The 27,500-nt window shown below is 50.0% G+C and overlaps 1 protein-coding gene across 14 annotated transcripts in view; it reads right to left on the minus strand.

Annotated features, from left to right (window-relative positions):
- Nucleotides 1–27,500, minus strand: part of LOC125949488 (ensconsin) — a 104,171-nt gene that overhangs the window by 15,511 nt on the left and 61,160 nt on the right. For 8 of the 14 annotated variants that reach the window (XR_007468669.1, XM_049676572.1, XM_049676575.1 and 5 more), the window contains 5 exons: nucleotides 27,296–27,500; nucleotides 2,934–2,990; nucleotides 2,424–2,531; nucleotides 1,248–1,641; nucleotides 990–1,120 (listed from right to left, as the gene is read on the minus strand). The exon at nucleotides 27,296–27,500 is cut by the window's right edge and continues 1,028 nt beyond it. Coding sequence is in view for 13 of the 14 variants with exons in the window: in XM_049676572.1 (XP_049532529.1) it covers nucleotides 990–1,120; nucleotides 1,248–1,641; nucleotides 2,424–2,531; nucleotides 2,934–2,990; nucleotides 27,296–27,500 (895 nt within the window). In the remaining variant the exon portion in view is untranslated. Of the gene's footprint in view, nucleotides 1–989; nucleotides 1,121–1,247; nucleotides 1,642–2,423; nucleotides 2,532–2,933; nucleotides 2,991–3,601; nucleotides 4,887–9,206; nucleotides 9,374–27,295 lie in introns of those variants that run through there. The other 6 variants (XM_049676580.1, XM_049676581.1, XM_049676582.1 and 3 more) reach the window with 6 other exon arrangements.

The following is a 27,500-nucleotide window of genomic DNA, read 5'->3' on the forward strand; positions in this document are numbered from 1 at the left end:
TCCAATCGTACGGAGGTTGAAACATTGAAGCGGGCCGTGTGTTATCACACCAGGAGTCATGTACGGAAAGAGAAGAGGAGTGGAGAAAGAGATTTAGACATTGTAAACTATCGTAGCTGTAACATAAGATAAACGTGTAATTGGGTTTTAGCGAACGAGCGTTAACAATTGAAGTGGAACCAAATGCGTCTGCCTAATAATGAAAAACACTTCGAGTATAGAGAGAGAGAGAGCAGCAACAAGTAAACGAAAGTGATCCGAGTATGAAAAGGGGAAACTAGGGAAACAGGTCCTTGATGATGATAGGAAGTGAGAGAAACAGAGAAACATGAAAAACTTGCGCTAAACATCTAAACTAGAGCAAATAAATTAAGGGGTAGAGCATTGTTTCCGATATCCCGTTCCGGTAGCGACATTCATCGAACGAGAAGGCAATCAACGTCACCAGCTAACACTAACTAATCCATAAGGCAGACCGAGACCAAGGCAGAAGGAGAAACTAAATCATAGAAGCATAAGCATCGTATCGTAACATTATTTCTGCAGTCCGAAGAAGATTTAAAGCGATACTAGAAAAGAAACTAGACGAGGTGCCGTAGTGCCCCTGACAACGCAAGCTCCAGTATACGGCGACAGTAATCTGTCTCGATTTGCGGTCGTGGAACTGGAAACCAACGTAGAAACCCCAAACTCCCCAAGAAAAAAAAACAATCGGTATGTAATGGCCGCTCCAGGAGCTGCTAAAATGCACCACAAAATGCGCATCTATCTATCAGTACCAACACTCTATGAGCATGATAAAATGGCGAATGACGAATGAATGAATGGGCTGCTAGGGAGAGACACGGCATCCTTCCAGACGATCGCCAGAGGACGGGTCCTAGTGAGTGTGTGAACCTGTTAGCCTACGCGAAGACGTACGATGAGGAAGGATCGCCGGTGCCGGTCTGTGAGCCTGTAGGATTCAGTATCAGCACCGGAATACGTACCATCGGTCGATCGGTCGAGACCACTGGCGGAGGTAGCTCGTTTCTTGGCCGCACCGTCGGTTAGCTCACGCTCGGAGCTACGCCTCGTCAGTGCCGCTCCCGTGTACGCTACGTTCGTGATGGATGTTGCCCTAAAATGAACAAAAATGGTGATTACTCTCAAGGCTCGATTCCGATCGCGACCGATTGGTGGGAAAAAAAGGCTGCGGGGATAAGATTCTACGTATCGTGGGAGGTCACGTAGGGGCATACGCCTACCTCCTGTGCGCCCAGAAGGAACTGCACATGCCGCTGTCACTGGTGTCGATCATCCGGGGCGTTGACGAACCGAACGCGAACTGGATCGAGCCGCGATCGTTGCGTCGCTTCGTCTCCATACGCTGGTCACGCTCCTGGTTCTTGCGCAGTATATACTCCCGCCGCTCATTGTCCGCCTCGATGATGGCCCGGCGCCGCTCTTCGACCTGTGACCGTCGATCACTCTCTCGCCTCCGCAGATCGTCCATCCGGCGCCGGCGCTCTTCCTCCTTCTGCTCGCGGAACTTTTGCGCGGCCAGCGCTTGTGCCTTCAGCTCCTCGAGCTTCTTCTGCCGCTCCTCGTTCTGTCGCTCCTTCATCTGTTTTATTCGCTCCTCGCGCTCCTTTTGCAGTTCTGAGAATAGAAAACATATGTGCGTTAGTTAGCTGCACAACGACACGCGAAAGAGCATAGCAAGGTTAGTGACATTCCGCTACATCATCATCACCGCCGTCATCGCAATCGATCGATGGCCGGTACCGGTGATGAGGAATGTCTGGTACGTTTGCGTGCAAGACACATTCAATGAAGGGAGGGGGGCAGACGGAGCGTTAATTTAATTCACAATGACAAAAAAAACACGAACATCGATTGGGATCCGAAAAGAGATTATGGGGTTCAAGAACATTCAATCACACGGTTCAGTTGAGGAGGAGGTAAAGTTCGCAAAGCTAGTAGTTGCTGCACAAGATTAGCTGAAGGTGAGCTACGTCTATTACTTTTTAGAAAAGGATTCAATCGGAGAAGTACGATAGACTATATTTATCCAGAAGTTAGTTAGAAATCTTATTAAGTTAAAAGATTTCGTCTCTAGATGCAGGGAATAGTGGAGCTTGTTAATTAAAACCACAACAGTGAAGAGAAACTAAAGGATTGCAGGGCGTAGTTCAGAAGTTCAGCGTGCATATAACGCTGGTTAGCTGGAGCAAAATGAAAGTACGGCGCATACAGTTAGCCACCAAACGACGACGATCCCCAGTATTCAAATCGCGAAGCACAACACGTGGGGAGGGCAAACGACACACGCGCGTTACGACGAGACGATGCACAAAAGGCAAAACAGTGTCAGCGAAGGCAAACGACAACCGGCACGGCCGTCAACCGTGCCGTCGGTATCGTCGACTTGTTGAGAATACCTTCCGTGTTTCTGCCATTATCGGCGTTGCCACTATCATCCCCTACGCAGGCGAACCAATGGAGCGTGTGCGGCATCGAGGGCACGCCAGAGTCGTACAAAAGACCATCTGTTCGACCCATGCCCAACATAGACCACAGGTGGAGGTTATAAGAACAGGGAAAGAGATAGAGAGAGTCAGAATTTAAATGAACTTCATCATAATGGTGATCGATAGACCATCATAATGGTCTGCAAGAGCTTCAGTCAAATTATTTCTTCCATTTTTGTGACCTTGACGATCTTTTCCAATGTACTGATAAGATGCCTGTCAATGACGGAATTCTTCTAATCTAACACCAAGAGCATCTCTTCCTTTCCGGGTCCGATCGACTGCACTTGCCACCAAAAACCGAAAAAGTTCCGGCCGACACCGTGTTTCGTGGGAACCATCCTCCGGCAGCGACGTTGCGTCGTTTGCGTCGCTTTATAGCAGTCGCCATATTTGGCGTTCACCTGACACTACACTCACCTCTATTGGCTGAAGACGGCCTTGACTGTTTCTGTGCGGACGCATCTCTGTTTCCAGCTGTAAAAAAATGTGGAAGAAGAGAGAAAGAGAGAACATCATCAGTAAACGTTGTTTTCCAAACAATGAGCGATAAACAGTGAATGACAGTTCTACTTGTTCTACGCGCCCTGGAAGAGCGCTTGGAATGTGGTTCGCTCCAAAAAAAAAAGAGAAACCGAAGCGTTCTTACTGCTTTGCCAATCACGACGAGGGACGGTGAAAAGGAATCTAGCTACCAAAGGCACGTAGTAGTAGCTCCACGGCTACAGGGCACGTTGGCGGAGTAGAGATAATTCCTGCATGCATTACGACTACGTGGAGAGACGGATCGATTCGATTCCAAAACATCGACACCGATGCACGACACGACGTGGGCACCACTGCACTACGGAGCCGTCCGTGACCGTCAACTTGTCGATGACGTAACACGGCGATCGTGGTTCGAGAAGGTACATTCAGGTGGAACTAAGCCGCTCGATAGAGTAAAAGAGGTGTCATAACCGAAGGGCACACACGATCGATCCAACGACATCCCGCCATTTGTCCCCATCCTCCTCTCCCTCCCTTTCGGCTGTTTATTTTGACAGGCACGATCGGTAGCTTCGCAGCGACGCACGTTTGCACCTTACCTAGACTAAATTGAACATGGCGATCTCGCCGTGTATCGAGGAGCTGCTGCTGATCGGTCAGCGTGAGATTCTCGCGTGATAGCGATTTCACCAGTATACCGCGTAGCACGGCGAGCGTCGTGCTCGGGATACGATCACTCTCGTCCGCCAGCATCACGATGCTGCTGTTCGGTGTACCGTCATCGTCGAGGTAAACCATCACTACTGTACCACTACCTCACATCGAGAGGCGCGACGCCAGATATGCGCACACTACACGCACGAGTTGCTACAAGAGGAATAGATGATCATTGCCGGGTATTTGTCACGTTATTAAACGCTCCATAGACGCACTACTGCACAGGTCAGGCGCACTACCGAATGTTCATCCCTTCGAATTCCTTCAATGATGCCGTACGGCGTCGGTTAAACTAAGAGTGAGACCCCAAGACCCAAGACATCACTGAACCTACGAACTAACGGACCGAGCGACCGAGGCAAGCCGAGCGCTTATGATATTTGCCTTCCAATTAGCAACCAACCCGAGCTCGAGCCGTTGGCACAGCTGGAAGATGTCATTCAGCCGTACGCGAGCTGAGACACCTCCTCTTCTCCGCAGACGGACGCAAGGCGTGAATAACACCATCCACACGCGTCGCAACACTCAACGCTTCAACGCTAGACCAACAACAGCAATGGAGTGCCAGTACAGGGCCCTGTACTCGCTACGCGATCTGACAAATTCAATTTACGAAACACACGAAACACTGGTGCGCCATCCTATTCACAGCATCGATCCAATAGCAGGAGCAGCGAGCTCCACCGACAACGTTGACATTGAAGAGTTGTTTATGGTCCTGTCACGCCACACACATACACACGTAGAGCATCTTGACAACAATAAGGAACTCAGATGATGCTGGGCTACCATTCAGCGCTTCAATCTCTTCAATCATCAAAACACAAAACACTTTACTTGATTCCTCCAAAAAGTGCCACTGGCACCACTCGGATGCTGGTGCGAACCAACAAGTTTCCAGCATCTGAGTTCTGAGTCCAGTGGCTAACTACGTGAGGGAATCGAATACGGACACGGTTGAATGGTAACACCCCTCGTAAGGTGGATGTGGATTAGTAATCCGATAAGGCTCTTCTTTCTCAAATGCTGAAGCTCAAATGAACTGGTGTACTGTACTAGGAGGAAACTTGATACGAAACGATCGTGGACTGGATCGTGAATCGACACGATTCAGTTCGTCCAACCAGCGCATCTGACTCACGAGCATCTAGCGCTTCACGACGGTACGCATCCTTGGCTCGCGCGATCATCCTTCACAGCAGGTTGGCATGTCAAACAAGCTGCGTAAACATTAGATCACCCTCCGATCAACCTTCCGATCCGAGCTTTGGTGCCGATGTTGACCGACTTCCGTTCAGGACTTATATGGTGCGCGCGCTAACTCAACCAACAGACTCATCAAATCAAGTATATCATACCTAGCCCCCCACACATACACATCTAGACCTATTTGTCTCCGCGATCGGTGCTCTTCATTTAAGCACATGATCCACACGCTCTGGCGTACCCCTCTCCTTACGCAATCGGTGCCCGGTCCTCGGTGTATGAAATGGAAAGTAAAGCATGGAAGCCACAGAAACCGCACGATAAACACAATCGTCACAACGCCTCTACCGCCGGGGTCATCAGCGACCGAGCGAGTTACACCATATAATCGAGAGGTCTCGAAGGGTCTCCAGACAGACAGACAGGGCAGGCAGGGCAGACAGGGAAATCTAACCTCCGGACACGAAAAACTCACGTACATCAGCCGTGCCGTAGCTCGTCGCAACCATGTTGCAAACGCGCTGGGAGGAGAATTAGCGACACTCCCATTGGTGATGGTGGCCGAAGGTGATGCGTGATGAGGAAGGCAAGAGCTGGCTGGCTGGCTGGCTGGCTGGCTGGCTGGAAGCGTGCCTTGCTAACCTCGATGGCTCCCATTAAAAAAAAAAAAACAAAGCCAGCTGGTCCGCCCCGCCGAATGCTGTAGTTGCAGCAACAACGACCACCACATCATCCATCGGAGTGAGGACGTCGATTATTAAAACTCCAGTTCTCTGGCAGGCAGGCAGGCACATCTACCGCGGCTTAACGGCTGACGTAATCCATGACGGCATCAGCATGGATTCAAAGGCCACGGCATGGCAGGCAAAGCAGGCAAGGCAGATGTTTAGTTTATTTTTTGAGAAAAACGCTTTACGATCGCCATGCACATATTGTATGGTCCACGGATGGTAGGTCTAAGTACGCGGCGCAGCGGTTACGGTTTGTAGCCCGCGGCCCGGTACTTACAACACCTTCCAACACCCTGTGTTGAACGCCCGCGCGAGCTATGCCCGGCATCCAGATGAAAATTCTTTAAGCAAACAACGCACCGCCACGGTGCGAAAGCACTTCGCAAGCCGCAGCCGCAGCCGCAGATATCGAATCGAATCCATTCTCGCTCGGAGCGGGTGGACGTCGATCGGTACACACAGTGTATTAGTCCCGGTGACCAAGAGCGGCAACCTTAACGGCAACCCACGAACGAATCTCACGACACCGGGCCTCAGCGAAGGTATAGCCAGCAATTGGCACGAGCTGCCTGGCAGCAAACGACGCTATGGTGCGTTTCCATTTAGCGTTTTGCGATTGCGCACGTGGGTGTCATGACACGGCGCGTCGCCATCGGTCGCCACCTCACACACTGCAGCAAAACAGGCCAATTAGCATACTCGGAAACGAGTTTCACTCCACCACCATCACCAGCGTCGTCGTCGCTCCTGTTCTGCCGCCGTGTTATACTATGCACAATGCCATATCGCGAGAATAAGCGATTCAAACTAACCAAACCCGCGTTGCTTCCATTCCAAGGTGCTGCGCTCCGGAAGTTCATCCACCAAACGGTGCAACGAAACAATGCATCAGAATCAGCGGTTGTCTATCATCATAGATCACCAGCACCCCCCGGGGGGTATAGGACCGGTGGTACCGGACAGACGTCCGTCCCGTCTGCGCGCTGAATGTCAATTCCACGCGGGCACGACGATGTTCGATAGTTGCGACTCCAAGCCTTCTACCATGACACACCGCTGCTGCCGTTACACGTACTGTTCACGTTGTGTCTTGTGGTTACTCTTCCAGTCTCTATCCCTACTATCGTCTTTCCACTCTTTAACGGCATTCTAATTTGCATGACTAAACTGATGCCGAACCGCACCCTCGATCTTGATCGAGCCAAGGCAAGACAAGGCCAGGCCAGGCGTGGCAAAGGTAGAAGGACCGCGTGGTTCACAGTCGCAGCACCGCTCAAGAATCCGATCACCTCCGCCAAGGTCGGCAAAGCTGCTTGGGGTTTGAAGGCGAAGGCGAACGCCCTGACGCTGAAGCGGTTCGACACCAAAAACCGGCTATTGACAATGACTGGGCTGCTACTCTCCGTGTGTCATTGTGAGTGCCCCTTCCAGTGCCAACCAAACCGTTGTTTCATTCAGCCGTTCAGAAACTTCTCCTAAAAAAAAACCCTCCGCCGGAGGACAGCCAGCAGACGAGGCAAATTCGACGATGCGTAAACGTCGTGATGTACTTGACACCCCGCGTACACCGCTGGAGGAATGACGTTTTTCTCCTCCTCCCGAGAAGCCCAACCCCAAAGAGAATTCCGGCGAAGCAAGTGTCACCTCGTTCGTTGGGACGGAAGTCGCGGAAGAAGTACAAACAACACTGATTGTTGTTGTTCGATTCGGTCACAGCCGGCCACAGTCGGCCACAGCGGGAGTTTCTTGGAATAGTCAATGAACGCGAGAACATCGATCTCACGATCTCCGTTATACCTGGACCTGCTTCTCCCGCGGGGAAGGTGTGAAACAGATCTCGAGTGTAGACTCCCCTGGTGTAGACCTATAGTAGAAGAACCCCCCTTGAAGTTGGTTCTACTTCCGTCACTTATTAGGTTTGAGGTTGTCGGACTGGACCCTTGGCTGCTATAAGTGATGGGTAAATAAAGCGCTGGCCAACAACCTATAATTTTAGAATCTCACTCCCCCACCGAGGGAAGGAGGAGTGTCTCTATCCCCGGAGAAGGAACGCCATCGGCATTAGGAGATTTATGACAACTGTCTGTGCTGCTGCTGCGCCCTCGGTGTCTCGGAGTGCTGCGAATGTTTTGCCGCCTGTACCAGATGATCGTTAGACCATAATCAAACAACACCGAGACGCACTTAAATTACATTGTGGTCAACGAGCACCACCAGCACCACCACCAACACCAGCAGTTCCCAGGGCCACGGTTGTCCGGACCGGGGACCAAGGAACGGTCCACACGCCCGGTGGAACGGGAAAATTATTGGTTTACAATCGATCAATTGACGATCGCGTTCCTGGCGACCTGCTTGCCCGATTCGGTCAGAGCATATCGAGGCGGTCGACAGGTTTCCACAAGGAGGTCGCACCGATGCCTATTCGATCGTCATATTTTCTTCGTCAGGCCGCCATGGCCGAAGCAGCATACCCAACATATATATATATGTATGTATATCGTTGGACAGTGCTGCATCGTGCTGCACAAGACATTAGCGCACAAACGGTATGAATGGAGCCTAGCCAGAAGCTGGCAAGGTTAGCCGCCACCAGCGACCAGTGTGTTCGCGTGGAAGAGTGAAGCGTGCGTCTCAGACAAAGCTAGCAACATGGCTGGCTCTCGTCTAAGGTCGTCCAGAAGTTTCAAGAGCGGCCATGCTCGACGCACGTGCGTTGCGTTTTGCACAAGGTTATAGCCAGTACAAGAAGAATTCGACCGAATGCGCGGTCATATACTAATCCCTCGAGCGTACTAACTCCCAATTGAGCTCGAGAAGAAGAAGAAGAAAGTTATCGCCGCTTCCAATAACACTTCACTTCAGTCCGCGGTCTGCTATCCATGGATCACTTTGGAGCACTTTTAGAGAGACAGGGGAGGGGAATATTAAACGAAAGAATTCACCATCACCCGGCGATGAGTAAAGCCAAACAGCGGTTGAAAGTACAACAGTCATCCGTTGGCCGATGATTGGCGAAGAAATCTCGCTGGGCACACTATCTTATCGCGCGGCTCCCCCCTCATTCCCTCCCTCCAGTACAATGGTCATGCGCGGCTACGTTTCATGCCGCCTTGAACCTGGCGGTGGCGACGATGGTTGCGACCAAGTTGTGAACATGCCAGGCACGAGGTACAGTTCAAACGGAATCACACGCCCCATCTATCCGTGGTGGTGGTGGGGCTGTGTCGACACACATACACTTCCCCAGCCCAGGCCCAATAGATTGCTGCATTCTACTACGATTAACGGGCGGCTGGTTCTGGCTTCTAATTCACTTCGATATGTCGAACATTCTCCGATCTTAAGACGATGAGCACACTAACAATGCACACGCACGCACACAGAGACATCAACGACAGTCCGTGGTTATCAGAAGATCCCACAAGAACACTCTTTCGTTCGTTCTATATCTCCATGTGCAGCACACAAAACTCTGACTTAAGTCAATAAGCACAAACGGACGGACGAACGAACGAACGCACGCACGCACGCGATCGCGATCCCAAACCTTTGGTCGCGACAAAACACCGTCGACGGGTTGCAGGCTTTTGTGGGGGGCTCCTGCTGCTTACAAACAGCACAACGGCACACGGCGGAGACCAACAACACACACTTCGTACCGCGTGCGCTGGATGCTCGAGACGACTGGCGACCGAAGTGGTTTGGGGCGAAGATCCGATCCGATCCGATGGAGGCGTGTTGTGGCGGCACACGATCGCTCCACCACCAAAGGTGGGACCACGACGAGCGCTACACAACCCCTTCGCTGGTTTTGTTGCGTTTACATCTACTAACGTAGCGCACCACCACCACCACCACCACGTTGCTCTTGGGCCGCACAGTGGGATCACGCGCCAGGGGTGGCCACCAAACGATACCGATCACGGTTCGACTCTCCTCCTCTTTTGGGGGTGTTGTTTGATGAATATTAAGAAATTTAATCAAATATCCAGTCATTGATTCGTCACGTTAGTCATTAAGAACGTGAGATCGCATGATCTACGATCGTAATCGTACGTGGAAACTTGATTCTGCTGGATGAGTAACGTGCAAGCAACGGTGCGTAGTGCGTTGTCTGCACAATCGAAGCGTACTTTAAGGCGTACGCGCTGGAAGCCATGGTCCAGCGGCTTCACCGGAAGCAGATACATCACCAAAAATAACACCGCGTGACTTTACTAGACCGAGCGAGTGTGTGGATAAGGTTCTTACACTCGACTCGGACTTAGCCCATTCCGCATTATACGGACAGCGAACTTGCGCATCACGGCGCAACGAGCTGGTGCAGCGGCGTAAGAGGAACCCCCCCAAAAAAAGGGGGATGAAGAATTAGTCTTGAAACAATCTTCCTAAAGTAATGTTTATATTCATTTCCCCCTTCGCCCCAAAAAAAAAGGTCGACGGAGCGAGTTGTAATTTGTTGCAGTCATAATTTGTTCGATTCTATGTAGCTTCTGCCATCCCCTTCCCCACACAACATAGCTTCGATTCATAACTGTTTGTCTGTGGTAATGCTACCACTAGAATGGCATAAATAACCATAAAAATTAATAACTTTAAAGCATTTATTTATTAACGTGCGATCGTATTTTTAAACACTTCCAACACTTCGCTTCTGCTGCTGCCGGCGCTGCCAGCCAAGCATCGCACAACAGATCGCGGAGTCTCTCAGCTGACGGCATCCCATGGAATTACATTCCAAAACAACCCATTCTCCCTCCCCTTTAACATTCCCGTACATTCGTGACTCAGCACCAGCACAACAGCAGCAGAATCTTTCTCTTTCCCTCTTTTGCTGCGTTGTTGGGAGCAAAATTAAGTTTCGTTTCGGGTTAAACATTTACTTTTAATGCTTTACTTACGCAGTCGCCGTGCGCCTGGGAATTTAGGTCTAATTCCGCTTAAACTACAGACGTATGCAGCAGCACACGACGAATGCAATGGGTGATGATGCGCCCAACCTAACGGTGGTGGTACGCGGTGCAGCACACTGTCCCGCATCCAAGTCGCGCAGCAAGAGGTCGCCGGGTTATCGGTGACAGTGGAGGACAACATGGACGGACAGACGGACGGACGGACCAATCCGACCGAATGTATATGCATTACGACCGTTTACGAATGCATGAACCGTCCATCTCGGCATGCATCCGATCGGAGAGCACAACGCGCTAGGAATTCCAGAAATACTTTCTCCCAACACCAACGGACCGAAAGGCAGACACCGTTGCCGGGCGGGGTGCGAGAAATGGCAGTTCTGTGCCCTGTCGCAGCATATGTTGGAGCATGATGATGATGATGATGATGATGGCTACATAAAATTACCATTTTCTATTTGTAGAACAACAGCAACGAACGATGTTGATGCAGTATTCGTAGAATGGACCATCATTCCGTTGTTTCTCTCTGTGGGCTCTATCCAGCGCGGCCAACATGGAAGTGTGGCCGTTGGTAGTGTCTGTGTGTATGAGCCAGTGAGTGGTGCGTGTGGAGTAGACACGCATTCAGGTTCTGCAATGCAATGACGAAAACGCCTGATAGTAGACTCGAAACGAAGCGATCAGATCGTCGATTTTCACGACCTTACGGGTGTTGAGTTGATACGATTTTGCTAATTGGATGATTCAGAGAGACATGATTCAACCATCACATCGGAGATCGTTCGTTGTTTACTCATTGAATTCCTCTTCAATTGCCAACTTCGTATGATAGAAACCAGAACACGTCATAGCAATGTTGAATGTTGATTAAATTTGCAAAAATTCTCGCAAATTTAATTAAACAAAACTCCCCTGACTAATGTACACTTGCAGCTTCCATTTAATAACGATTAAATAAAAGAACTGCGCTATTTTTAATGGTGCAGAGAGAACCACACTTTCCTTCTGCTCATCTGCAATGTCGTCGTCGTCACCGACAACTCCTTAATGATGGGCAGCTTCGTGAGCCAGAAAACGAATTAACCTTTATCACCCGCGCTTTGGAAGCGCGATCGCGCTTGCCCCTCGAGAAGCTTAGGATGATGCCCAAAGATCAGCGTTCGAATGATGGATTACAATCCTCCTGCCCTCTAACCGTGCCCACGCACCGGCCACGGCCACGTCAATCGTTCATTTCATTCGCCACCAGAAAAAAGGCGAAAAAGAAATTGGGAAGCGCACCTAGCGCACGATCACCAAACTGCGCCGATCGACGATTAACGAACGGACGAACGACGAACGGACCCATCCTTCGACGCCTTCCACTGTCCAGAAGTTGGCCACGATTTCATCTTCCTAGCGTGACGTTCTTCTAGTGGCGCTATCGTCGACTCCTCGCGGCTTCGCTTCGGCGGCCCTTGTCTGTAACTATCAACGCGCACCTCACCTCACCTCACCTGGCCGGCCGGCCTCCTTTCCTTGTCGGTTCGCGAATGATGAAGTCATCATCAATCTCTTTCATCGAACGAGCGAGCGAGCAAGCGCCCCAAAACCGCGCCACGTGGACACTACTGCCGCCTCCGAAAATACCAAAATCGTGAATCGGCTGACGTGACAAGCTAATGACACGATGGACGCCACGGCCACGAACCACGCGAACCACCGCTAACCGATTAGCCGGGGCCACCAGCGACAACCAGGTGATCCGATCAACGAGCCCTGGCCACCACTAACGGTGTGTGTGTGTGTGTGTGTGTGTGTGTGTGTGTGTGCCGCGCCGATGGCCAATCGTTTCCAACCGGTCGCTTCCGATGACCGAGCGGTAATTTCGCCTTTTGACCTATCCCGCCGGGAGCGAGCTTAAATCTAGTTTCTGCTTCTGATCTTTTGAGGAAACTTTCCAGACTATGCGACAGCTTTCCTTCACAATCTTTCTACGCCGCGTGCGCGCGCTCTGGCAACCCCGGAGGTCATCGCATGTAGCGGCGATCCCCCCGGGCGATGTCATCGGAGGTCCATGAAATGTCATCAACGAAAGCCCACATTTCACGAGCGAAACTGATGCTGCTGCTGCTGCTGCTGCCAATCGATGACAGCTTCCAAGATAAAAACCGATCCTCACAACATTCATGAAACATACACTACTGCGCCGAGGGCATCGAAGCGTGAATCGAAACACGAGTGTCCATAGCGAGCGGAACTTCATTACGAGACCTGTTACGAGACGCGTAACTACGTCGTCTTGGTCTATGGCATCAGTTAGTGTAATGATGACTTTATCTACGTGCAAAATTGACGGAAGATGGTTCCGGCATCGACGCGATCCTCTACGACGGTGATGATGATCAACGTTCGCGATCGCGCCAATGTAAATACTTTTGGCACCCCATGGCGGTTTTCCCATGCATTGAAGTACTGCTCATTGTGGCAAATGATCATCAAACCGTTTCTCTCTTTATGATCGCGAACCGCCGGACCGGGGCACCAGGGGCAATCCATGGCCGGTCGGTAGTAATTTCTATTAAGTCGTCCAACTTCCACTGCATCGCTCGATAGCAATTAGTGGGGCGGGATATTAAGCAAAAGAGAGGAGACCACGCTCCAAAACGGTCCGCAAGCGGTTTTAATTTACAGTAAATGAGCAACTGCGAATTCGCGGATTCGCAATCAGGACCTTCTCCTCCTTCGCTGCTACTGCTGCTGTTCGGATCCTCCCCGAAGTGAAAACAAAACGAAACGCTTCCCACAGTTCTTACTGCTTTCACTTTTGTGCAAACGGTGACCAGATGCCCCCAACTACCGGGCTCCACCGTCTCCCATCGAGTTATACGATCATCGTAAACGCGCCTCGCGCCTTCATCTTGCGCTACGATCAGCATACAGGGAGTCATCATTCGGGGGTCGGCACCGGTGAAGGCGGATGTAACACTTGCTGCCGTCGCCATGCCAACAGACCAGACCCCGCCTCCTCCTCGTAATGACCATCATAATCGAATCATGAATTGCATAATGCGTGTTCCCCCCATCCATCGAATGCGACCCCCTTATGTGTGTCCAGGAGGTTGGCAAAATGCATTTCTCTCGGTCTCTCTGTCTCCGTGCGAGTGTGTGTGTGTGTCCCTCTCCCTATTTACAGAGCATCTTGGACTCACGCCGTCGGGATCTTGCAAACAAGAGGTGCGGCTGATGGGAGGCTTTAGTGCCTCGTAAAGGGTAAAAAAAAGAAATGAAAACAAATATCCGCGCCAGGGTGTGAGGGAGAAACGAACCGCACTAACGGCACATGGCACTGGACGGGGCCTTTACATGCACATTAACCCCAGGATCTTTGTGCTGTGGCTGTGACTGTACCGAACGGAATAATATTGATCGTGATTAGCAAACGGACGGACCGAAAGGACCACAACAGACACACACATACATACAGTGCGCTCCGGTAATGAAGGTCTGGAAATCCGAAACCTTCAAGTGTGACCCTCCTCTCAGCGCATTGGATGAAGAGGAGCCCACAGCGCCTTGTGGACCCTCCTCTTCCTTCTGCTGCTACAAAGCGCACAGAGACACAAAGCGTCTGCAGAAGGTTTCACTTTCTGCATGTCATCTGTCATGGAGTGGTAGTGACCACTTCAAACCAACTCCTTAAGATTCGATTTTGATACCGGGCCCGCGGTCGGTCTGAAGCACGAAATGAGCTTTTGCCAGCGCATGTTATTACCTATTAACCCCGCACGCGGCGGTCTGATCTGTCGTATCATATTTCATAACCTGCACTACGCCCCTTCCACACCGCACCAACCGCAACCATAACATAAAGAAGGTTTCGGAGGGTTTCCACTCGAACTTCAATTGGAATATAGCCCCCCTCGGGGGGTAAGGGAGATCCCTCCTGAAAGCTCCTGTCCACGGTGATGAGTGTTGGGTGTGTGTGGTTAGGACTTTGCGCCGTGTCTCGTACGCCATACATAACCTCAAAACGCGGTCAATCAATTACACCGGGGGCGCGAAAAGGACCGCACCACCTTTCCCGCCAGCCAGCCAGCCAGCCAGCAGCGTAACTTTCCAACTTATTGCCACCGGAGCCGTGGTTGTCGGTGTGTCGGTCGCCAAAGATGATGATCACTATCGGTTACCGTTTTTCAATTGCCTCGACGACCAGACCAGACCAGACCAGAGTCCCTATAATAGACCTTAGGGTCACCATCCGCCTTAACGAGACCCAGTAGTAGGTGTTATGATAGAGGCACCTGGACCGGGATGGGGAGGAACTGGCTGCTACACCTTGTTAACCGCGAACCACATTTCGACACCTTCGACAGCTCCGGGGGGGTCCCGGTGGCCACGACGAATGGATTCACTTTCTCGTTGCCCTCTCTCGGGGCAAACTTTTTCTTTAATTTACCGACACTTTACCCCCGGGGGGAGGGCGATTCTTTCGATCGAATGGAGTGCAAACGTGCAAAGGATCATAACAGCCACCGAGACGGGGTATGTTGTGGGAAGCATGGTACCTGAAGTAACAGGATCCACGGAGTAGCGTGACTCGATCCAAAGGTCCCAGGTCCCCCGGGCTAGTAATTAAGGAATCAAGAGTTAATTAATTATGAGCCCGCACACACACCGGATCGAAGCGATCGATCGAGGGGTATATGATTGGAAAATTGGTAACCAGCAGCCGCGTCCGTCATACCGTCAACGGGGGGACGTCGCGCACACACCTAGGATATCTAACCTGCTGCCTAGGAATGCCGTCAGCGTTTGCTTTCGCTGCGTCATAATGAGACGCATGGCGCCTTCGTCTAAGTCTTCGCTTCCTTTCACCGACACCTGCCGCAGCATAAAGTGACATAAAAAGGTGAGCCCGGGGGACGGTTACCAGACGAGGAATCGTGCGCACGTCGAACCTTCCATAACACCTATGAGTTGCCCGCAAGCCCCACATGGTGGAATTAACCTGGTTTATGATAAACTTTTAATTTAAACATTCAATCAGCTTCTCGCACACGCTCCCGGTCGTTCGCAGAAGATCACGAAACCTAGCTCTTTATTGGACTCATTTAAGCGGAGCATTTTTTGCGCAGAAAGTACAGCGTTGCATAAACGGTGATTATGGTAATTAACGATTCTGCAAACACCGCTCCACGCAACTACGCAAAGCAGTCGCTTCAGTGCGTTCGGTTGTACTTGCCTACACGGCGGCCTCGAATGTTGTTTCATCAGTATGATCGAGCAAACGTACCAACGGTCTGCCATAAACGCCATAAAGTGGTATCCTGATCCAATAATCTTTCGACATGCTACAGCCCTGTTTGCATACCAATCTACCACACAGTAGATAGGCCGGATACTAATCTTATCGAGCAAATGGTTTAGAACGAGTTAGTTGACAGGCGGACACAGACTGACCACTAGTGGCAATTGCGTGCGTTCCGAAGGTACGTCGGACAGAGTGACGAACCCCATCATTAAACACCAACGCGGCTCCCGTGCGCCCAGTCTCCGACATCTCGAAGTGGCCAAAGTTGAAAGCAATGCAATCCGAAACCATCGATTAGTCAAGCTTTCGCGGAAGACGCGCTGAGAACATCTGTAGCCATCGTGGCGCGGCCAACGGGGATCAGGAAGTGACACAAGCCCACGGTAGCGATCGGCGGTTCCAGCCGTATCGGTGATGGTGTTTTTGGATAAATCTTCCGCTGCAACCGATTCCAGCGATCGTATCGAAGCCCGAGATGCGAAAGCGTTTCGAAAGAGCTTACGATGGCGACCGAAGGCGGCGCGCCGGAAGCGATCGATCGATCGAGACTTACGGTGGCATTTCAGGTGCGCCTGGAAACTGGCTGAAGGCTTCTCATAACTTCCTCATCACACCCGGCTGCATGATAATCTCTGACATCTCTTTGGCGTTCCTGTCGAAGATCGCTGACGACCATCCAAAATTCATCACGATGATGATGATCATGAGGATGAGGAGGAGAAAAAGGAAAAGCGTTTGGCACTCGGCACTGGCTGGAGGTGTGTCAAGGGTTCCACCGTACAACGCCCGAAACGAATTCGAATCCGATGTTCCCCCGGGGTTGTTTTTTGCAGACATCCCCCCAGATGCGATCTCTTCCTCATGTTCCAACCGGGGGTGAAGGAGCACCATCGGCGCACTAAAGTTCCGTGGGCGTACTTGACGGAAGTCCACCGCAGCCGGGCCCTAACCTCAAACCGGGAATACCTCCGAAACCACCCACCTCTTTTCTTTTTGCTGTGCGTAGGTGAAAATTTGCCCCGATCGCTCGATCGCACGCAGAAGCAAGAAGTCGAGAACTGAAAAGGACTAGGATATACCCCGCGCGTGTGGGTATAATTACAAACTCGCAGCGACTTCCAACCATCCACGGATGGTTTCGCACATTTCATGGTGGCTTAATGGTTAAAGGAAGAGCTTGATGACGGAAGGATGATGTGCTAAAAGGGTGTGGTGTTGTGGGTGCAGAGGGAACGCGCAGACTGTGGTGACCGGGACTCTCCTACTCCTCTCCTCCAAATGACATCTCGGCACGCGATGAGTAAGCTAGGCCCGGCTACGACGACAACGACGACGACGACGACGGTGGCTTTCACACAGGCGCACAGCATCACGGGGCGATCATCGCGGCATAAGTTACGTGATTCCGGCATCCTCTGCAACCCCAGCCAGATGTCCAATCGCTGCCCGAGGAAGCAAGGGGATTCGCTTCTTGGTGGCACAAAAGCGTTGCAAATTTATCGAAATGAACCTTTAATGAAGCGACGAAGATGAAGATGGCCGTCCCGCATCGGGGTTTATCTTGTCTGGTCTTCCTTTTCCTCTCTCTTTTTTCTCTTTCTCTCATTCTTTTTCGATCGCATGAGGAAAGCAAGCAAAATGCGTGCGTGAAATGTGCATTTTCTCGCTTTGATTTGGTTGCGGTTCCCTCTTTCTCCTAAAAGTTCAAACTGCAACACACACTCGGGATTTCCATCTTTCCTTTTTTTTTGCTAGCGCGCTTCTGCCGCGAGGGCCAATGGCCTCGGATGGGAAGCACACATCAATCTCCTTAGAAAAGACACCGACGGTAGTGAATAATTAATTAAGATGCACTGCATCCACCGAAGCGACTGCGAGGTGTGATTTATGCGCGGCTCGGCGTCTGCCATTTTGGAGTGAACCCGAGGATACAGTGTTGCAGCTGGTGTTGTCAAGCGTCCGCAGTATCGATGCAATGTACGACGGGGTCGTGCTCGAGGCCATCATGCAGCCCCTTTCCAACAGGAAACTCTGGTGAAAAATGACCTCAGGAAACGGAATGGTGGTTAAGTTGCTATGCCATGGATTTCGAAAAGCTTATTGGCTAGAAAGCGCACGCGACTGTAACCGGCCTTCATGAGAAAGTGTCGCAGGGCGTTGTGCGGTTGGTCATTCATGCAAAGCACATCCGTACATCCGTTGATTTGCACTGGGGCCCGATCACCATTTTCTATTTTTGCATCCACCGGAGGAGTACTGGCGCAAAGTACTGAAACCGTGTGGTCTCTCCCCCGTTAATGTTGCAAGCATCCCACACATCTTGATGGCGTAATTTAGCGAAAATTATGATCCGATTACCAATCAACCGGTCAACCGTAAGCGGTTAAGTCCTTTAATTTAACCATTCACCGCCAATCATTCATCCATTAGGCAGACATTTAATACCGGACACGCCGTGGATAGATGCTTAGCGTTTAACGCCAAGAATAAACATTTCAAAGAAAGCTCACAAAGGCAATGGCAAAATCTGCTATTACTGCATAAAGCAAACAAACTTCCTCGACCTCGCCGCCGTTTCCCTCCAGACCGCCAAACGGGAACTGGAAAGCGCAGACAACAATGGAAACCACCGACCGGTGAGTCCTTTTTCTACTGCTCATCGAGTGCACTATGTACGCCATGGGGGACTGGCTCCTCCCGGGAGTCGCCATCACCACCAGACAGTGTCGAGACGAGTCGGCGAGACAACAAACACGAGATGGGATTATGCGGATGAGGTTGAACAAATTGACATCTCGAGTATCGTGCCACCCACTTGGTGCTGAAGTCACTGAAGGAGGTTCTTCTCGAGCAAGGTTTCTTTTCTTTCACACGAGCATCACGGAACTGTCTGTGAATATTGTTGGACGATAATATTGATTTTTACATCGGAGAAATGATGAAGATGTGGAGTTCATGGCTGTTCTTTACGTGAGATTCTATATCAAATATTTGCAAAGGAGTTTTTTGTGTAACTGTAACTGATTTTAGACATTTATCTGTTACTTGTTATGTAGTAGATTCATTTAAAATGTCGACTACTCATACTGAAAAGACTGTTCAGAAATCATAAGTTAACAATGTCATTTTCTCAAGCCATCACTTGAGATGAAAGACAACTCAGTAACAACACAAACACTGCTCTAAAAATAGTGTTCTAAACGCGTCGTGGACGCATGTCGCCAGTTGTATGACGTTCCACCGATTAGCACCAAGTCGGCAACCCCACAAACGGAAATGGTAGATAAACTAGCAATGCCAGAGGTCGCCCTCATTTTTCCTTTTCTTCAAAGTGCACAATTGTTCTTGTGGGCGATCGCGATTTGATTTGGTACCTCCTCCTGGCTTGTCCAAAAGAAAGCAAGAAGCAATGGAAGTGAGCCGACCGAGCGAATGTGTGTGTGTCTTCCGCCAAGAAGTAAGAAACAACTTCACTTTCAATCCGGTCACGGAAGTGCCGTTACTTGGCCCGGAAAGTCAGTCACCGAGGCCGTCGTCTACAGAGGCGGATGCACAATTACGCATCCGCGCAAAAAGGGCCATCCCAACGAAAGGTAGACACGTACATTGCCACTCCTACCGACATGGGCGAGACTTCAGAGAGCCGGTTCGGAAGCGTAGAGTGCGTAAATCATCTGCTGTCAAGCGGGCGGGATAAAACCTCTAGATCATGATGATGCGCGCTCACATGGAGGGCTATCTATTATCTGGTCGTCGCCGTTCAGCATTGTCTGCCAAGCAGCAGTCGTAGACCGAAACACGATTGGGACCGAATTCTCGATAGCCAAATCCCTTAACTTGAAGTCCCTGACATGCCCTGGGTACTATACCAGGCGGTAAAGAGGTCAAACGCCTAAAGAGGGCAAGAAAAATCGTAGAAACGCTTGAATTGCCGAAACCAAATGGCATGCATTCTGCTTTCGAAACATTATATTTACTGAATGCCGCATTAAATGGTCCGTACATTCTCATACCTCATAAACGAATCCAAATCAAACCAGTACGTTCCCGTTGAGGCATTCCAGCCCTGAACACCCTTTTCGGGAAGTTCTGGAATAAAAACCCCTTCTCTCTGTACACGCACCAGGTACAATGCTACCATTACACAGCTAGTGAGTACTGTTCCGGATATTGTCGGAGGAGATAATTCTCTCTAGCTCCCTTTCGCGATGCGGTTCCCGTTAAAAATGGTCCATTTAGGTCATGCGGGGTGTTCTGTTTTTTTTTTGTTGCTGTCTGCCAATCCTAGCTGCTTCACAGTTGGAGCATTTTTCAATCATTTTTTTCACTTCTCCGTGATACAACGCCCGTAGCAATCATGAGGCAGACGGCAAAGAAGAAATGAACAATCGTGCACTATACCGCCTGCCTTCCGTACACATTCTTTCTACTCTACTCCGGAGGCAACACATTGAAATCCCAAAAAAAAGCGCCAAGAAACCTGGCATCAATAGTGCACTGCATAGGCGTAGACCTCGCCGGTACAAATGGTACACAATGTAAGGGCATCATTTTTTTTTCCTGGTGTTCCTCTTCGATGGCCTATAAACAGGGGACTCCAAATAGTCGCCATACTGTCGTCGAGACACAATCTCGACGGACAATTCAGCTTCGATTCGCCGTCCAACAGTGAGGGAGTATGGCTCCCGGTTGGAACGTTGGAATTTCGACCAATCACACATACCCTCTATGATTTATGGTAATGTGCTTAATGTTGGCTGTGAATCGATGCGAATCCAACTTTCTAATGTCAATCCGATGGCGAGCCGCCAGGGTCTAGGTCAGTAGGGCCGCATTCTTGGTATCTTGACGCAGACACTGCCACAGACAATGCCATCACTCAATCCGTTACGGTTGGTGGACAGGAGAAATGGATGCTTCTCAGCGACCTTTACTGACAAATGATCGTAGCGGTGTATGGGCATTCATATTTGGGTGATCGTAAGATCGAAGAAAAACCTATTTTTGAGCCTCAAATGAAACATGAATAACGTGAGTCTATTATGTTCAATATCGGATTAAAAGTTTTGCAATGAAATTCAAAAGGATTTGATCAATACAACGGATCAAACCTACAGTTAATATAAAATCTGGATATCCCACGCAAATAAACCATTATAATGACTGTTGAAGGTAAAGTTCCTCTAAGAACCGTTAAAGATTTAACCAAAAATCATGCTACCTTCAACTTAACTTTAGTTTCAAAGTCTCTCTGCGTGAGCCCCCCGCTCATTTACCTCATTCTCGATGAATCTCGAAACAAAAACAGTTACTCAACCCCACACATCATGGACAGCAAAAAGTAGGACGTAGAAGCCATTTCTTCTATCTCGCCAAATTTTGCTTCCTTGGGCCTCCCCCTGGTGGGGGGTACAACTGTGGTTCACTGCGGCGAAGAAGGTACGAAAAGACATCATGATAAATGAGGTGTTGAGTGGGATGGTACGGGCTAGGCCACGGTGATTTCTGCGGTTCCAGATTTCTGATTCAACTCATCCAAATTCCAATTCGCACCCGTGTGCAGGTCTCGCCCATCGAATCTGAAAGTTCCGATCATCGGTCGATTCCCCGCGAGGTCGAAACCTTTTACGCAATCAATCGTAACCCTGAAACATTCGAAGGGCTTTCAGACAACGGTCGCTTTGCACGATTCAGGATTAGCGTTGGAAGGTAGTTTTCAAACGGATCCGGCGGAACCGATCCAACCAGCAGCGGAAACTACTTCTTTCCCAACGCGCACACACACACACACACGTCTACCTCCTGCCTACCACAATGGCGGCCGGACCTTCTTTTTCCAAGAACAGTTAAACAATTTTGGCCTTTCGCTAACGCGGCCTTTAAAACGGTGTTTGCGTTCAAATTTGATGTAAGATGCTGGAGAGCGGGGGAAAAAAACGCAAACCACAATCGAAGGTTGCTCACTCGTGAAGTGAAGATCTCCCATCTTTCTCCATTTTTTTTTTCTGTTTCTTGGTTTAACAGTCTCTCGCACACACAGCCTGTGCGCGCACCCGCCTGAGGGAAATAGTGTGTGTAGAACGAAGGGAAATTAAAACCAATCTGCAACCATCTCCAGACCGGTTTAATTAAATACCATGGGATGGGAAGGGTTTTTGTTTTATGCTGGTCTGGCCGGGCCTCAAGATGGTTTAAAGCCCCGCCATTCCAACCAAACGAGCGTGCGCCGTCGACGACGCTCTGTGAGAATCAGCATAAATCGTGTGCTCACCTTGCACGAGTCACGAGGCAGCGCGCGGTTGTTATTCCTTCTTAAAGCCAAGACTCACGCGGGAATAACTGTAGCCGTCGAAGTTTACCACCGATTTGCGTGAACGTGAATCCCGCCTGCCCGCGCGTTCGTTTGTTGGTTCGTTTAGTTCGCATTAAGCACTATTAGGAATGCTCACTTACGGCTGCTTTCGATCCACTGATCTCATCGATTACGCCATATCAATTGTTTGAGTGCAAGGGGACGACGGCCGACTGCGGGGGATAAAGGGAAACTCGTGCATTGAGGCAATTGAGCCGATCAGTTTCCCGGTTTTGTAATATTGTTGCACATTGTTGAGGATGACTTCGTGCTGCTCGATACATTTGGTTGAATTGCGCCCGTTCGATCGACGAGAAAGCCGTTAATATTAATGTTTGCAAAATCCTTTTAAATTTTTTCATCATATACAAATCCTCGCTCTACATCGAAAACTGCGGTCTATTGTTCCACGAGGAGGTGTCAAACCATACAATTAAATCCATCCAAACGACAGCTACTGTACAAGGCTGTTAGAGTGATTTCGTGCTACTCGCGTGCTTCGTTTAAAACCCCTCTCAAGATGGACGATCTTACAACAGCCATAAAACAGAAATCGTGAACAATAAAATGACAAAAAAGGAACCAAAACACAAACGCGACGACGCGTGCATACCCTCCCTCACACCCACCGACGACAACACGATCCATCGAAACGAGCCTTCGAGCGGTATATCCAATCCATAAATTCGTCTGCCAATCCAACCAGCGTCCATGTGTGTGAGCATGCATGACTCGCGCTTGTCAGCACCATGTCCCCGCGGACGACGACAGTAAATCGAACCGGAACACGGGCCAAACGAAGAAAGGCAGACGAAACAAACAACCGCCATTCCCTTTAAACGACGTTAATTGTTGTTCTTATGCTCTGTGCCGTGGAGCTGCTGCTGCTGCAGTAACTTCCATAACGGGGTGAAGTAAGGGCCGCTGCGCTCCGGTTTGTGTCGTCGTGTGTTTCTCGGCAACCAGACCTACATAGGTATCGCCGCGCGCGCGCGCGTTGATAACATCCACACAATCAAGATCATTACTGGAGCTTTCTACACATTTGTCTCCTACTTCTTGGCGTCGTCCTAAGTGCACCGGACAAGCGCTACTGCAGCTGTAATTCGAACCATCATCATCATCTTCCTATGATGCCGGAGTAACCTTTAAGCGATCGAATGCTGGCGCTGGTTCGTCAAACAAAACCTAAGTAACTGGAGTCCTTTCAGTTAGACAGTCCCCAACCATCACGTACACGGCGCCGTGTAGTTTGCCGCTGCGGCCGATGGATTTCGCTTTTCTTCTATTATCGAGCCTCCGTTGAGGTCAAAACCAATCGCAAACCGACCCATAGGCGCAGCAGCGCAAGCCAATCAGCAGGTTTCCACCAAGAGGGAGGGGAAAATTTCAATTACAACCACTACTATTGTACACCAAAAGCCATGGCCATTGTAACGGGCTTTGTTCCAGCAGCCCGCAGCCCGGTCACCGGCGTGAGCTGGTTGCTACCGGGATTGGGGTTAACAAGCGCAATGCTCACCCCGGTTTGGTTGCATTGCATCTGCACATCCAATTCCAGTGGTTGCCTGAGGGGCAGGCCAAACGGTACGTTCTCTCGTTGTGGTTAAAGATGGAGGCGGATTCATCAGAACCAGCGAACGGCGAACGGCCGCACGCGCAGCGGCTGTGACAAATGCAGCGCAGCGCTGGAAAGGAAGCAGAAATCACTACGTTGGGGAAGGGGCAGGGGAATCCGAGAAGCATTCACTCGACATCGTCAGCAATCGTAATGAGGGTTGTAATGGAGTGTGCGGAACCATCGGCACACGGTAGTTGATATTTCAATCGCGCGCAGACATCTTGTACACGGGATCTGGACCCGAGACCCACCGACAGATTATGGGGCTCAACTGCTCGAACTGAAAATATGCAGTACACAGTACAAAGGGGGGAGGGAAGGGAAGGAGAAACAAAAAGAACTCTAACAGTCGTGTGGACCGTGTTGTTGGAAACGACAAACCACCGCTATCGCCAGCTATCTTGGCCCAGTGATCTGGTTCAGCAGCAGCAGCAGCAACAGCAGAGCTTTTTCTGTCAACACATCCACGGAAGCCACGGAATAACGATCCATGGCAACGATGCCCTCCTCCCCGGAAAGGTAAACAGGAACTACCAGCATCTACCGGCATCTAGCAACCCATTCTCCGTTCATGTGCTCTGTTTGTTTCAGTGTCAGTACTTCATCAGGGAGAGACATTTCGTTGTCAAAAGCATAAAAGGATTAAACAACGGAAAGAAAGAAGAAGAAGAAGAAAAACTTTGTCAACCGAGTGTGAGCTACAAATTGAGAAGCGGCACCGAGACGAGAGCGACCAACCAAACCAGCCAGCGCAAATTTAACGATGCCGCCAGGCGATTGCAATTTACGGTTCCTTAGGCTCAGCCAGCAATTAAACATCTTCAGCCACGGGAAACGATTGGTAGTGGTGGTGGTAAAAAACTGGAGCAACATGAGGTTTCGCCAGAGAGCTCATAGCACAATTAAAAGAGCATTTGCGCACAATCAGCTTCTCGTTTAGAGGGCATCCTTTTGGTTTTGTTTTGTTGTTGTTATGTTTTTTTTGCTCGCGTTTTTGCGCGCACATTTTGCGAAAAAGTGCGAAAATTGAGATTCAATTAGATGGCAGAGAAGGGAGAAATTGAAACCAATAAAGGAAAGCGGCAAGACGGGAAAGCCGATGGTCGGTCGAAACAATTGATTACAAATGGGGTACTGGGCACGGCAAAAACAAAAACAAAAACAAAACAAACGATATCAGCGGCATTATTGGAAAATTCATGTTCCCAGCTGGGAAAGCAGCTTGCTCAAGCAGTCACCTCAAGCAAGCAGCTTCGATACACGGTCACCTGTCGGCGGCAATGGTCGGCGAGAGTCGTCCATACAGCACGCATCACGGCTGCTGCCACGATCGTTGATCACTTACCTAAAACGAAACGAAACGGAGAGGAAGAGAAACACATTAGGAAGAAGAAACACACAGCGACAGAGCATACGCAACATAAATGGTACATTAAATGTGTCCATGAAACAAAACCACTCTATTAAAAAAAACACCATGGCTCAATGGCGATCGTTGGCGAAAACCCATAATGCATCTCCCACCGAAGGGCATCTGAATAATAATGCCAAGCGACGCCAATCTACACACACACACACACACACGAGTGGCCTGAACAAATTGTTACAAATTGAGCAAAATACGCTCGAAGTGAGTGAACAGTTTTCGAAGAAGAGCATCACCACCACCATCATCCAAAGAGAACGAATCAATCAACCGACCAGTTACAGACGAGCGAACGAGCAGCAAAAATATGCGCAACCCTCCAAGGAGTTCAATGCCGGAACGACTGGGAAAGTAACTTGTCAAACTGACCGCGAGAAGGCCACCAAAAACGGCGCAACAACACACCCGTGTGTGTATGTACGGCTGGTGGTGGGACAGGGAACGAACTCGAGAGCCCCGGACGCATTTCTTCTTCACTTTCTGTCCGATCAATTATGCCCGAAAGGCGTGAAAGTGATGTCCCAATGATGTGAGGGGGCCCATTGCTGCTGCTGCTGCTGCTGCACCCCATTGGCGATGACCAGAGATCCCGGACTGCTAGCCCTCGCCCCCCTTTGACTGACGAGATGTCTGTCCGATTTTGCGCTGAACCTGAACCAGCTGCAAAAGCGAGGGGGAAAAAAGCCAATCAATCGCACCACAGCTTCACCGGGGCACACACGAGAGGGGGGGATGGGCGTAGGCATTGGTAAAAAAAAAGTGTCGCTTGGATAAATGGAAAACTGGAAGACGACAAGACACGGTGCAAACGAATGAAGAGAAACCGTTCCCTCCCCCCCTCCTGCCTTAGCCGGATTGGGAGCAAAAGCAAAAGTCGCTTTCATGACGACGACACAGCAGAGGGCGACTGACTGACTAAACCGGAAACAAGCGTTTATGCCAAAAGTGGACAACAACGAAGCGGAGAGAGAGAAAGAGAGAAAACGCACGCATGTGCCCATGGCACCGTGACAATGCACACGGCGGAGGGCAAGGCGAGATAAGACACAATTGACATGTCGCTCGTGTCCCTCGAGAGATGGACACTTGCAGGTGAGATACCAGCGGGAGAAGTCAATTGAATCGATTAAAGATGAGCATAGGTCGTCCACTACGAGTGCACTGGGACAAGATGCTAGATCATTCTTGTTCAATGTTTGTTATGTAGACTGCGTCCGTAATCAAAAGTCGGAGATCTTTACTACAATGGCGCAAACGTTGCAGTTCGCATCTGAAATATCTGGACTTCATCTGGTACATTGTTCGATGTTACGATCAACAACATTTTGCTCTGTGCAAACACAATCCCGCCGCCCATTGGATGAAAACGGAAAAAGAATCTAAAACAAAAAATAATAGTTCACATTTCATAACGCGATGACCCCAATAGATATGGATTTGAATCGTCACGAAACCATAAAACGATATCCACTTTACAGTCGATCTCTACCCGAGATTGAACCCAACGTCCGATAGTGATTTCATTTTCATTAGCAAGAGAACGAAAAGAAACAGCTCAATGCAACGCTAGAGAGCCCCAGCCAAAAAGGCATTCATAAACCACCAGGAGAGAGAGATCTCGATGATTTTTTTTACGATTTGACCCGGGCAAATACTTTTACGACTTATTCGGCGGCCACTGTTCGCCTTCATGTTCATGCCGTTTCAACACGATGCTGATGAAGCAACAATGTCGAGGACGAACCCAGAGCCGGGTGGAGAGAGAGAGAGAAAGGGAATCTGCAACAGGTTTCTAAACATTTTATGACTCCAAAACTTGCAAACTCTTGCAAAAGGAACATTCAGTAACCGGAGCGAAAAGCGGCTGCTTGACGGACACTGCGATCGATGGACCCATCGCTGCTACATGATGGATTGCCTCTCATTGCCGAGAGCAATAGCTGTCACCTGTCGACCGAAACGGAATTGTGCCAACAACGCCAGCTTCTTGCATGTCCACACCACTCTCGACTCGCCTGTTCGACTTACTTTGCCAAACGTTGTGGTGCGATGCTCCGCGTGACGTCCCGTTGGCCGTAGTGTCCTCCAGGATCTTGATGTCAAAGTCGTACGCGGCGAGATCCTTGCGCAGGTTGGACGCCTTGTCGGACGTGAGCGCACAGGCCGGCAGTATGAAGAGGCTGTCGAACTCGAAGATATCGCGGATCTTGGGATTGACGCTGGCACTGCTCAC

Source organism: Anopheles darlingi, chromosome 2 (assembly GCF_943734745.1).
Source record: "Anopheles darlingi chromosome 2, idAnoDarlMG_H_01, whole genome shotgun sequence".
Taxonomy (NCBI): domain Eukaryota; kingdom Metazoa; phylum Arthropoda; class Insecta; order Diptera; family Culicidae; genus Anopheles; species Anopheles darlingi.